At 45.2% G+C, this 12,726-nt stretch overlaps 1 protein-coding gene across 5 annotated transcripts in view; it reads right to left on the bottom strand.

Annotated features, from left to right (window-relative positions):
• The window catches only part of ZMYM4 (zinc finger MYM-type containing 4), a 39,208-nt gene extending 35,766 nt beyond the window's left edge, over nucleotides 1–3,442 (bottom strand). For 3 of the 5 annotated variants that reach the window (XM_083879616.1, XM_083879617.1, XM_083879615.1), the window contains exon 1: nucleotides 3,370–3,442. In XM_083879616.1, coding sequence (XP_083735742.1) covers nucleotides 3,370–3,411 — 42 coding nt within the window. In that variant the 5' untranslated portion in view covers nucleotides 3,412–3,442. The remainder of the gene's footprint in view (nucleotides 1–3,369) is intronic. The other 2 variants (XM_083879619.1, XM_083879618.1) reach the window with 1 other exon arrangement.
• Between the last annotated feature and the right edge of the window lie 9,284 nt (nucleotides 3,443–12,726).

Below are 12,726 nucleotides of genomic sequence, written 5' to 3' on the forward strand. Positions count from 1 at the left end.
CAAGTGTTATGAGCAACAGCACGAGTGGGGTCCAAGAGCTCTCAGGCCTTTGCCACACTCATGGAATGGATGATGGAAATCTGAACTGAGTCATTGACAGAAAACCTTGAATTTCGTGAGAGAAAACTTCCTATAAGACTTAGGGAAAAGCATTCTGGAAGGAATGATGGGGTACAAGAGTCATCAATTGTAGAATCACAGGAATGGTTTGGGTTGGAAGGGACCTTAAAGATCATCCAGATCCAAGCCCTAATGAGAGAAGAGTTGAGATAACCACTTGAAGAACATTGTGAGTGATTTCAGAATTAAATTCCACAATCCTAAAGATGCAAAAGGCCTTGAATTGGGCACAAAGAGCTGACTTAACTTTCTGTATTTTACACAACATGAAAAGTCTTAACCTAAATGCCTGGGATCCATTATGCTCATTTTTAGAAAGAGAATTCAAAGATAATGACACTAAAACATCCTTTGAGAGGTGCACAAGCCTTCACAGAGAAACATTTTCATCATCTTTGTATCATTCTGGAATAATTTGGCAACAGAACTTTCTAAATGAGATGATCTCCTTCAATTTTTAATTACAGTCATGCAAAATTAAAAATCTTTTGCAAACACCTGTTTTATTGATGTGGACAACCGAGTGTTCACCTGTTCACACCACATTAATTTCCAACAGCCCAAGTGTCAAATTTCAGTACAGCCCAAATTGTCTGGTCTAGTCCAATGGGGTACAGACAACTGTTGTAAAGAAAAGAACATTCTAGTCAAAACAATTAACTGCTCAAAACAATGATATTATACACAAATTAAAGTTGAATTGCCATAAATATTTTTAGAAGCTACCTAAAAAACATCCTAGCAGATACCTTTCAAGTTAATATTGATCTTAGGCAGTAAATGTTTTCCTTAGGATACACAACAGTTTGATTTAGGGCAGAAATTACCCTGCTCTAAAACAATTTAGCCCTAAAAACTTACCAAAACCTATTAAAAATCAAATTTGATAAACTTCTGTCAGTCTTTGACTGGCAAAAACTTTATTCTTTAGTTTGTTGCTCATTCATGGATTGAGTTAAAAGATGGTGACTGCTTATCCATGGGATTTGCAACACGCCAGTTTCAGTGTAAGTGCTTCTGGAATAATTGCAGAGATTCTAATACCAAAAAGAACAATTCTGAAAACACCACCAACTGCTAAGCTCCTGTCTGAAGAAATCATTAAATTAGTCTTGATTTTCTCCACACAAAGGAAAATAATTTTTATAAGAAATGCTTGTTATGCCTTAGGCAAAAGACTTGGAAGAATCCAAAATCATGATCTCCTGTAGAAAGGGAACTGGGCCACCATGGGGGAGAGAACTGGGGTATGCAGGTCTTCCATGACCTTGTTAATTATCAGGAGCTCTCTGTGTGCTGGATTTGCAGTTTGCTAATCTCACTCCTCCTCTCAGGCTCCACCAGCCTTCGGAGCAGCCCAGGATTCACTTCTCCCTGTGTTCCTCAAGAACATCTTGGCACAAAACTGGCTTTGTGATGATGCCTCACGGGCAAGTTTGTGTTTCCTCTTTCCTAAATTACTTGCTCAGGGCAACACAACTTTCCTGGATCATTCCTAAATTTTACTGAAGTCCTCTGCTTCAGCAGGAGCAGAGAACATTGTTGATGCCAACAGCACAGGAAGTTTTCCATAACTTACAGAGACATGTGGAGCAATAACTGAAGGAGACTTCCAGACTTGGTACCCAAGGAATAATTAGCCAACAGAGAGAGAAAGGATTTTTCCTGAGACCAATGAAGATGATATTTGTTATTCCTCAGTAGATCACTGACAAGCTTGAGAAGAAAAAAGACAACATTCTCATTTTCTGCAGGTGACGCCAAGTAACTCTACAGATAAATGGAGCCTGTCAAGACAATGAGCATGAAGAAACCACAGACACCAGGACAGACTGCATGACCTCTGAGCAACCTCCACCAGCACTTGACTGTCCTCACAGTTTAAAAGTGTTTCCTGATGTCCACTACCATTTTAATCACTGGCAATGAAATTTAAGTCAAGATTTCTCAATTTACAGTCCTACATGCAGCTATTTCCCTTCACACTTCCTGCAGCTAGCCATTATTTGATTCCCCCAAAGATCTGCACGTTTATGAACTGTCTGGGAGCAACTCCACAAAATTCCGGGAGCCTGTAAATAAAGTGTTTGAAAGACACAGGTCTAAGAGATTCACAGATGATGTTCATTCCCTAACTGCAGAGTAGTCAGACATCTACACAACTCACCCAGTGAGACCCTGGGAGGTCATGGTCTGTTCGGTAACAATTATTTTCAATGTTCATCCACAATTAGTTTCACTATAATTCAGCAGTTAAACAAAATCCAGCAGTTAAAACTTCTCTGCCATGCACCAGTGGAAAACTTGAGCCTCTGCTCTTGTTTTACCCAAGGCTGGAGAATGGGAAAGCTTCTTCATCTTTGGGAAAAGGAAACTGGACAGCTCAGTCTTGTAGCTATGGACTCTTCCACACAAGCACAAACATGATTTAAACCTCATTCCTGGCAAAAAGCTTTCAACCAAACGCTGCATGTGTGCAGGAAAGAGGACTGGACTCATGGCAAGATTATTTTCAGCACTGCTGAAGACATTCACCCACCTTTCCTTCACAGCTACAAAGTATTGGCCATAAAGAAACTCCCACTGGTTTAAGAGATGAAGTAATTCTTCAAGTAAAGTTGGACTTGATCATCTTGGAGGTGTTTTCCAACCTTAATGATTCTATGACACCAAACAGATGAGAATGGACAATGTGCTTACAGACCAAGAGGTGACAACGATGGCCCAAGTTGTGACAATGAAGGACCAAGAGCTGGGATGTTCATGGCTAAAGGTACTGGCACAAGGGTTACAGCCAACTCCTGGAAGGGGCATGGCCAGTGGAAGTCACACAAGGATTACAGCCAAGTCCTGGAAGGGGCATGGCCAATGGAAGTCACACAAGGGTTACAGCCTGAGCACCCAAGAATTGGATGGTGCTGCCATCTTGACTCCCTCTGGCCTGACATGTGCAACTGAAATTAAAGGAGCAGCAAGGACATCGTGCTTTAAACAAGGAGACGGATGGTGACGACAGCTCCTGGTTAGCTGCAAGTTTATTATTTAAGTGATGCCAAGACGCTCGTGGCGATGATGCTTGGACAGTGCCCTGGGGGAGAGGAAGCTGCAGGGCCCCGAGGCCGGAGGGGCAGCGCCGCCGGCCCGGGGCCGGGCAGCTCGTGGAGCTCGGTGCCCCCGGGACCCCCGGCGGGGCCGCGCCTCGCCCGCCGCATCCCGCCCCCGCCCGCGCCCCCCGCGCCCCCCACTCACCCTGCCGCGGGGGCCGGGCCCCTCCTCCTTGGCCTCCGCCATGTTGCGCCCCCCCTCAGCTGTCCCAGCCCGGGGCGAGGGGCCGGGGGTCACTCCCTCTCAGCCTCCCCCGCGCTCCGGGCGGCGGCGGCTCCGGGGGGCTCCGCGGCGCGGGCGGGCGGGGCTGAGGGGGGGCCCGGCGGCTCCCGGAGGGCGGGAGAGGGGAAGGGAAGGGGAGGGGGGGGGCTCGGACCCGCCAGGCCGCGGCCGCTGCTCCCGGAGCTGCCCCGACCAGCCCAGCGCGGGGCCGCTCCGCGCATGCGCCGCGCGCAGGCGCGCGCCCGCGCAGGCGCGGCGGGGGGACTCGGCGGGGCCGCGGGGTCGGGGGTGGCCCGGGGGGGACGCGCCGGGATCCCGCGGCGGGAGCGGCCCGGGGGCTCCGCCGCCCTCACGGGGCCGACAACGGCGGCGGGGACGCGGCGGGGGCGGTGACAGCGTGTGCCGCGCCTGCCCGGGATGTCGCTGGCGGCGGCAGGTGGTCGGTGGTCTCCCGGCTCCTGAGGGCCCCGCCAGGCCACAGCGCCGCCCTTACGGCGTCTCGCCCCCGTGGCGCCCGCCTGGACTGTGCGGCCTCTTGTGCCTCTGCTGAGCCATTCGTGAATTGATTCATTCTGAAATAAGTGGGGTTTTTTTAAACTGAGTTTAACGTTTGTTGGTACTGTTGCAAAATGTGGAATATGTAACAGTTTTCTTAAGGATGTTCTGTGATGTTACGTGTGTGCTTTCGAGCCTCATCAACGAGAAGGGAGGTCTAAGGCGTGGAATAAATAGCAGCTCACAACCTCTAAATGATGTTCAGGTGTTAAAAAAAGCGTGTTATTGTTGGTAAAGTTGCCTTATTAAGGTTGAGGCCTGGACATGCTTCATGGTCTCGGTCCTAGAGAGAGTTTAACAAAGCCTCGGGGGAAGGATGTGCCGGTGCTCGTGGACACAGGAAATGCACAATTGATGGGCCACAAAGACATCGGGCACAACTGCCAAGCTGTGGAATGAACTAATAAACCCAACCTGGCAACTGTGCTGAATCCACTCCAGCTGGGTGAGGGGGAATTCTGGCAGGGGGAGATCACAACCACCCACTCATGGACCACTGACCCAAGAAACCACCGACCCAAAAGAAGAGAAACACTGAGCTTGGCACTAATTAGCATGAGAAGCAAGAGAATCATTAACTGGTAGAAGATAGATCGCTAATTAAAAGAGAACTATGTAGTGTGTAGCCAATGAACACTGATGGCTTATTAAGAAAACCTTTGAAACCATGTCTGAGATACAGATTATGGAGGTTTTTTTATTGTGAGCAACGTCGGGCATTGCCAATGCCCAGAAGTTGATAAGGACAATGTGTTCCTGTCTTTTTGATAATTAATTAATCTATCTGCTAATTAAAACTTGGTTTTAAAGGAAATCTCCACTTCCCAGTTTATCTTATTTGCACAATTATAAGCTGGTGCTGAGCTGCAGCTGCATTTCAGTGGTGACTGAAGTGATCCTCCTATAAACACTGTCCTTCAGCTGGCCTGAAATGCTGGATACAGAATATTTGGATTCATTTAGGTCTCTCTTAGAAATCATGGCATTCCAAGGACAGAGAGATAATTGATGTGATAATTTAATAATTAATGCTTTTCACTTATGCAATAATCCTCATTCTCAAGTATAAATTAAAATAATTCTTATCCTGAAGTCTAAAATAATTCTAGTTGATGAGTTGTTTTGTGAAATTTCTCAAAGAATTTGGGGGTTTTTAATGGCAAGAGATGTTATATGTGAATTGTGAGCTTGAGGTGAAATTCTATAGTAATTTTAAAAAATAATTTTATTTTTAGATAGCTACAAATGAAAATAATTAATATTTTAATTTCTTTTTAATGGGAATAAAAATACAAAACCAATAAAAAATTAATATCCATTTATATTTAAATTTTTTAAGAGTTAGAAATTCTAACACAGTCTCAACATAGGGCTGCATATGTGAGGGTTCCCCAGGTGTTGTGCACAAAAATCCACTGTGAACACACAGGTGTCCCAAAAGCTTGTGGCTCACAGCACAGATGTGCAGTACCTGTGTGGACCAGCTGAAAATGCACAGATTTCTCAACGGGATTTTCTAGGAAGAAATAGAGTAATAAATTTACTGCATAATAAATATAATAAAGAATAAATATTTATTAATTAAAAAAAGCTGAGAAATTCAAGTACAAAGAAGACCTTAAATTTTGAGTTTGGTTTAGGAATTAAGATATTTAGGAAAAATAAACTTGCTTTTTCTTTTTGCCCTCTGGTTTCTGAGGCTTTGCAAAAGCAGCCTTTATGTTTTCAGTCTGAAGTTTAGAAATTGTGGGTGTTTTTGTGTTGACTAAACCTCTGTTCTCGTGCCATCCCAGTGCCAAATGCCCAGGATAACCTCAAATACCAAGAGAACTCCAGTGGCGTCACAAGACTCCACAAAACTGCTGTAACTTCTTGGGGCTACATTGTAAATTTTCATGGTATGGTATAAAATGAACTTGTTCAAGCATTTTAAAGGGAACGAGGCATCTTTGTGTCATTGCATGTTTCCCCTGAGTAAATCAGGGAGTGATGGAAATATCTGAACTTTCAACATCCAACAGAAAATGCTTTCGGACCACTGTATGAAGCATCCTGAGAGAAATAGATCCTGTCACTACAATAGGTCTTAGATCAGCCATGTGCTGTTGAAATCTGTTATAAATGTATATTATAAAGTTGGCTTTTTGCAAGATGTGTGTTATATGATTAATAATGTTGTGGTAAAGACATAAGTTTTTTATTTCTGCTATTAGTAAAGAAAATTAGGCATAGTGGTGGTAGTTGATATAAGTCTGCTTAAATTGTCTGTTTGGTCGAAATGACATCCAGTGAACATGTAAAGAAGACTCTGCTACCGATACACCAACTATCAGCATCTCCCATCTGAAGAAAGTCTGGACCCAGGCCCGAGCTGGAGGTGATAATGAAGACACAGCCCAGAAACACACAGGCTCTAAAAAGGCAAACCCAAGGAGGGACCACGCAAAACAGTTCCTGGAATATGGAAACTAGTTTATGGAAAATATGAATATTCAACAAACTGATGCAATAGAAAGGGTATTTAAAGAATATCTGTGATATAGCAGGTGTGGTCTTGGCTGAATGTCGAATCACCCGGCCAGCCGTGCTTTTTTATCTCCTAATTGTCTTAATTTTTTATTAAATCTATCTCTTAAAATTTACCAAGAAAGTGAACCTCGTTTTTCGCAAAATCTCTGCCTGCTGCAGGTTTGCCGAGGCTGATGCTACAATGGAGAGACGAGGGGGTGACAGTGAGAGCCACCATTTAAAGCCAGATCAACCCTGGTTTGGTCTGAGACACCTGAGGATGTTTTTTGTAGGGTGTTGGAACCAGAGCAGGACATTCTTCAGCTTGTTCAGACTCTTGATTTTTGGGTGTTGTTGGCCCAGCTTTGGGAAGACCTGATTGTGGCTTTAGGGGTGTTATGTGTAAAGTCTGCATAAAATAATCCGTGCTTGGAAATTAAGAAAGATAGAATTGAGAACTGACAAGCGGCTACCTGGGGAAGGCTAATTTGCAACTGTAAGGGGACGGGCGGCTCCGAGGAGGAACCAGGAATTTACAACAGAAAAAGAGCCGGGGCCGATGATGATGAGCCATCAGCGGTGGTGGGGAGAGAACAGAAGTCCCAAAAGAAGACGCATGAATATGCGATCTGAGCAGAAGTGGACAAAGAAACCCTGCCTTAGGGAAAATAAACTGTATATAAACTGCACCTTCGGTGGCGGGATTCGTGAACGAATCGCAGGGACTGGTGCTATAGAGGCCAGTCCGAGGTTCACCCAGCTCCGATCCCGGAGTTGTCCTTTTTATTGTGGCTTTTCCGAGACCGCTGTTATGCGAAAATAAATTTCATTTTTGATTATCAATCCGGCTGATTCGTTTATGACAAGGGGATAAAAGGAAAGATGGAGAGAAACTGTTTCCAAGAGCCTGGAGTGATAGGACAAGGGGAAAAGGCTCCCCACTGCCAGAGGGCAGGGTTAGATGGGATATTTGGAGGGAATTGTTCCCTGTGAGGGAACAGGGGGCCCTGGCACAGGGTGCCCAGAGAAGCTGTGGCTGCTTCTGGATCCCTGGAAGTGTCCAAGGTCAGGTTGGATGGGGCTTGGAATAACCTGGGATAGTGGAAGGTGTCCCTGCCTATCGCAGGATTTGGAATAAGATGATCTTTAAGGTCCTTTCCAACCCAAACCGTTCCATGATTCTGTGATTCTACATGAACTGTCTGTGCACTAATGTGGCTAAAAAAGACACTGCAGAATACTTTGGTAATGTGGTGCTGACTCCAGCAGAACAGACCAAGATAAATGTCTGGGAAAGGCAGGGAAAAGATAAGATTGTTCCACACTATTGTTTTTGAATTGCTTTTTAATTCACCTCCAGAGTGCCCATATTCCAATCTGCTGTACAATCCTGCGTGAGACTATTCCTCTTTAAACCAGTGACATTTAAAAAGGAAGCACGAAACCCCCTCCACACGCAGGCTGCAGTTCAGTGAACTGGATGAATGATCTTTGCACATCCCCACGGGCATGCACAGCTGAATATAGATCACCCAGAAAACCTGCCAGCTGTACAGAATGGGGCCGGGCACTCCTGAAAACCTGCCAGCCCTGTGGGTTGGGGCTGGGCACTCCTGCCTCTGCTCCACCGTGGGGTCTCTGCAGAGAATTCCAGCTGCAGGTGGAACAGCCCTGCTGTGTGTTTTGGGCCAAACATGATTTAATAACAACAAATAATCTTGTTTCCTTTCCAGTGAGCATCCAAACAGGTCGCTTTGGGAGGAAAACATGGCTGTTGCAGATGTTGTACCCATAAATAATCATGAAATTGTTAATGTTGGAAAAGACCTTTAAGATCACCTAATCCAACCATCAACACGGCACCACCACCACATTCACCACTACACCATGTGGTGCTTTGGGCACTTCTTTGTCCTTGTTGTTGTCATGAACTGAGAAGGGATGTGCACATGAGCAGCCAGTGGCCTTTTCTGACCCAGAGATGGGCAAAACCGTGGACACCTCTTAATTTTAGGTGCTCTCGTACAACAGGCTCTTCCGAGGCAGGGCTGTAATGCTGTAAGAAAATACAAGGAATATTTCAGTGGAAAAACAGTTGCAGTGGTGTTTCCTCTTGAACCCTGAGCAGACAGGGGGCACCTGGGGGCAGTGAGGATGTGGGTTTGTGTCCCAGCTCAGGGGCTGCTCTGGCTTTGTCCCTCCATGTGCTGGGTGGGATTTGCGTTTCCCTGGCGCTGGTGATGTCAGGAGCTGCCAGGACAAAGGGGAACAGGAGGCTTGGAAACAAGGATCAAGGAAAGAGAAAAGCCAAGTTTTAAAAAGCAAACGCTTAGTCATAGAGACACAGACGCAGGAGGGCTGGCAGGGGCCTATTTCCATCCTGAAACTCCCCCTCATTCCCAGACTTGCTCTGGCTGTGTTTGCTGTTGAGATAACATCCCCTTCCCCCACCACCCACAGATAGCTGAAGGAGCAGCCGTTGAAAAAGGAAAAAAAAAAGGCAGTTGCCTTGCTCTGCCTGCAGGAGAAATGTCAGGAAGTGTCTGGTGGTGGGTGGGATGAAAGGAGGAAGCTGAACTCTAAAGAGAATATTCTAGCTCTGCTCGTGCAAACAAATGCCCCTCTGTATTCTGCTTGATAAGGACATCCAGGAGCAGGTCCTCCTGCGTGCAGGAGCGTGGAGTAACTTACACACCTCTGAGTGATTTATTTGTACACACTGCATTACCCCCAGCACTCCATGAACTGGAGAGGAAAAGATGGAAACAGCTCGGGAAAAGCACAAGCATCATCAATAATTAATAGTGCCTTTTTCGTAATAGGAATGATCCAGTATTAATTATGAAGTTAATTTCTGTTTGGATGGTTTGTGCATGTGTATGAAATTTGGACCAGGATTTAAGTTCAGTGCAATCATGTTTTTTATTCTAATTACAATAATTATAAATCTATTTTGCATCCTCTTTTTAAGTCTCAATAACACAGGCTTTTGTTTCCAAACATGCCAGACAGCAGTTTTTGCACACCAAATATGGCAGCTCTCAGCTCCCCAAAGTGAATCTAGTTATAAATACAAAAGAAATTGTTTTGATTCATTGTCAGTGTGCAAATGTGAAAATAAGCCCAGAACATAGGTCAAGATAAGTACTTTGAATTTCTAGAGTCAACAGGGAGGAAAGAACTTAATTGCACACATCATGAAATATTTAAACAGACAGTGACCAACGTGCAGATGTGGAATGCAGACTTTTACAGCTAATTCTGTGTTACAAACAGCTGATGCTGCTCTGCTTCAGGGACTCTGTATCCTTCTTACTCTGGAGCTTTAAAAATCATCATTGCACCATTTTGAAGCTTATTTTTTGTCCTGGATGATCTGTTGGGAAAAATTCTTCAGCAGAAGTACAAAACCCATATGGAGAACTGAGTTTCTTATTTAACTGTAGACCACCAGCTCGATGCCCTCTTGGGACATGGGTGCATCTCATCCACAGTAGATTGGTGGGTGGATGTTGCTGTAAGAGCAAGCAGAATATTTCTCTTTGTTGCACTTGGTCTTCTTATGCAGTCATTATCTATTTTCCAGCTATATTCATGCCTTTCTTGTGCTACCAGGACAGATTTATTGGAAAATTTTTCTGATGGAAATCCAGTTTATAGTAACAAGTTTTGTTGCAGGTTCATGGCCAATTCTTTTGTTGAAGCAGAAAGAAATGTGAATTTTCTCTTCACTTTTGGGTCTTTCCTTTTGTTTTTCTATTTGCTCTTATTTCCCTGCAGAAAATCCGAACTCCCACCCCAAGTAAACCTCCTCCCTGTGACATCCCTGTGGTCCTTTGGCAGTGGGACAGTTCATGCTGGCACCAAACTCACCCTATGAGCCCCCAGAGTAAAAAAGGGGTGAGATCAGTAAAACCTGCACAAGACATTTCAGACTGCTTGCAGGCTCTGCTACCCATCGTGTTACCATGATGTGTAGATCTTGGTATTTGCCATAACAAGATGCCAAAACTACTTTTCAAAAAGGAAACTGGTAGACTTTTGCAAAATCTGATTGTGCTCAAGGTCTGGGATGGGTGTCAGGTTGTCAGAGCAGTAATCCTCTGGGAAGTCTCTTCAGGTGCCTGATGCTACAGCAGGATTAATTTAATCTTTTTCTTCAGGGAGTCACTGAAGAGCAACATGAATAACCTCTGGAGTTCTTTGGCCATTTGTGTTGTTTGGAGACCTCTTGAATCTTTATTGGAAATTACTGCCCACTCACAAATTCTGGTTGCTGCTTTTTAGTATCATCCTGAATTCATGCTGTGACTACATCACTTTTTCCAAATGCAGAATAAAACTCTTTAATTTAATATTTACACCATTTTTGTGTTATAGAAAAAAAAAAGGTTTTGATTTTCTGTTCCTTCTTTTGTGTTTGTCTTTTGGAAATAGCAGTGGATTAAAAAATATATATACAGAGAAGACATTGCCAGTCTTTAGATTTTTTAGAAAGTCATGATAGCCTGATGAAATACAGCATTGTGAGTCTACTCCCTTCTGCTCCACTGACATTCCATGCATAGCCAAACATTAACTAGGGCTCAGCTCAGAATTGCTGGGACTTTGCAGAGTTGATGTATCTGTGAGATGGAAGAAGGGGATTCTCTGTAACAGTTACATCCCATTCTTGCCACATATTTATTGTCACATAATCCTACACTGGTTTGGATTTGAAGGGACCTTAAAGCCCACCCAATTCCACTCTCTGCCATGGGCCAGGACAACTTCCACTATCCCAGGGTGCTCCAAGCCCCGTCCAACCTGGCCTTGGACACTTCCAGGGATCCAGGGGCAGCCACAGCTTCTCTGGGCAACCTGTGCCCACCCTCACAAGGGAGAATTTCTTCCCAATATCAAGTCTAATTTTCCCCTCTTCAATGGGAAGCCATTCTTCTTCGTCCTGTCACTCCAGTTTCTGATTCAGAGTCCCTCTCCAGCTTTCCTGGAGGCCCCTGCAGACCCTGGAAGGTGCTGGGGAGTCTCCAAACAACCTTCTCTTCTCCAGCTGAACAGTCCCAGCTCTCCCAGGCTGTCTCCATAGGGAAGGTTCTGGAGTCCCTTTATCAAATTCATGTCCCTACCCTGGACTTGCTCCAACAGTTCCACATTCCCCTTGTGCTGAGGGCACCAGAACTGGATGCACTATTCCCAGGTAATCTGAGAAAATTCCCTCTCTCAACCTGCTGGCCTTGGTCCTTTGAATGCAGCTCAGGGCCCAGCTGGATTTCTGGGCTGCATCTGTGGGACCGTGGCCAGCAGGTGACAAAATGTGACAGAGTTTTACAGTCTCTTAATTGAAGAAATAGAAAATTAAACTCATAGTAGCAAACCATAGAAAATTAAATTCTCTTAATAGATGACACGGATGCTGTTAACTGTACGGCAGTGGGATAAATTCCTGTTATGTCTAACTCATTTCTCTCCACAGCTCAAGGACATGTCTGGATCAACAGCTTTGTCATACAACTGTGCTGAGGGTTCCTGCAAGGCAGTGAGCACCCTTAACGCCAATTAACACTACTGGGCATGGAGGGCTCTTGGAGCCTCTTGGAAGACAGTCTTGGTATTCTCAACTGTCCAAGGATCACTCTGCCCACTGGCAAAGCAGAGAGGAGACACAGGCAGCAAGAGGAGGGAAAGACCAATTTATCCAGATTGTGTGGTCTTGTCAAGTCACAGAACTTCCCAACTTCACAGCTCTCTGTCTTTAAGCCTATAGGCATATTTGTCATGGTATAGAGGAAAAGTCTCTTGGAGAGCAGATTTAATCTGTGTTCAAGGAGAGGTGAAAACAGCACTGGAGGGAGAGGAGAACCCTCCTCACTGAGTGCCAAGGAAAGTTGCTGTGAGCTGAAGAGCCACTGAGGCAGCTCTTTGCCACTCCTGCCATCCTGCCTCAGCTTCAGGTACCAGGTGGTGCTGTTGGCATCTTGCTTCCTCCTTTATTCTATCAAAGGTCACACTTTGTGACACTATGGTGAGCCCCAGGATGATGAAATGTTCTGCAAGAATCCCTATTCTTCCAGGCAGGTTTATCCCAGGGCACCACAGACTTGGTTTAGGAGAGCCTGCAGCAGGGCAAGGACTCTGCCCTGCACCTTCTTGGTGCCTCTCTGCTCTGCTCTCCCTTCCCACTCCTCCCTTTGCTTCCTGATTCTTAAAATTCCTGAG

Source organism: Zosterops lateralis (assembly GCF_965231275.1).
Source record: "Zosterops lateralis genome assembly, chromosome: 28".
NCBI lineage: Eukaryota > Metazoa > Chordata > Aves > Passeriformes > Zosteropidae > Zosterops > Zosterops lateralis.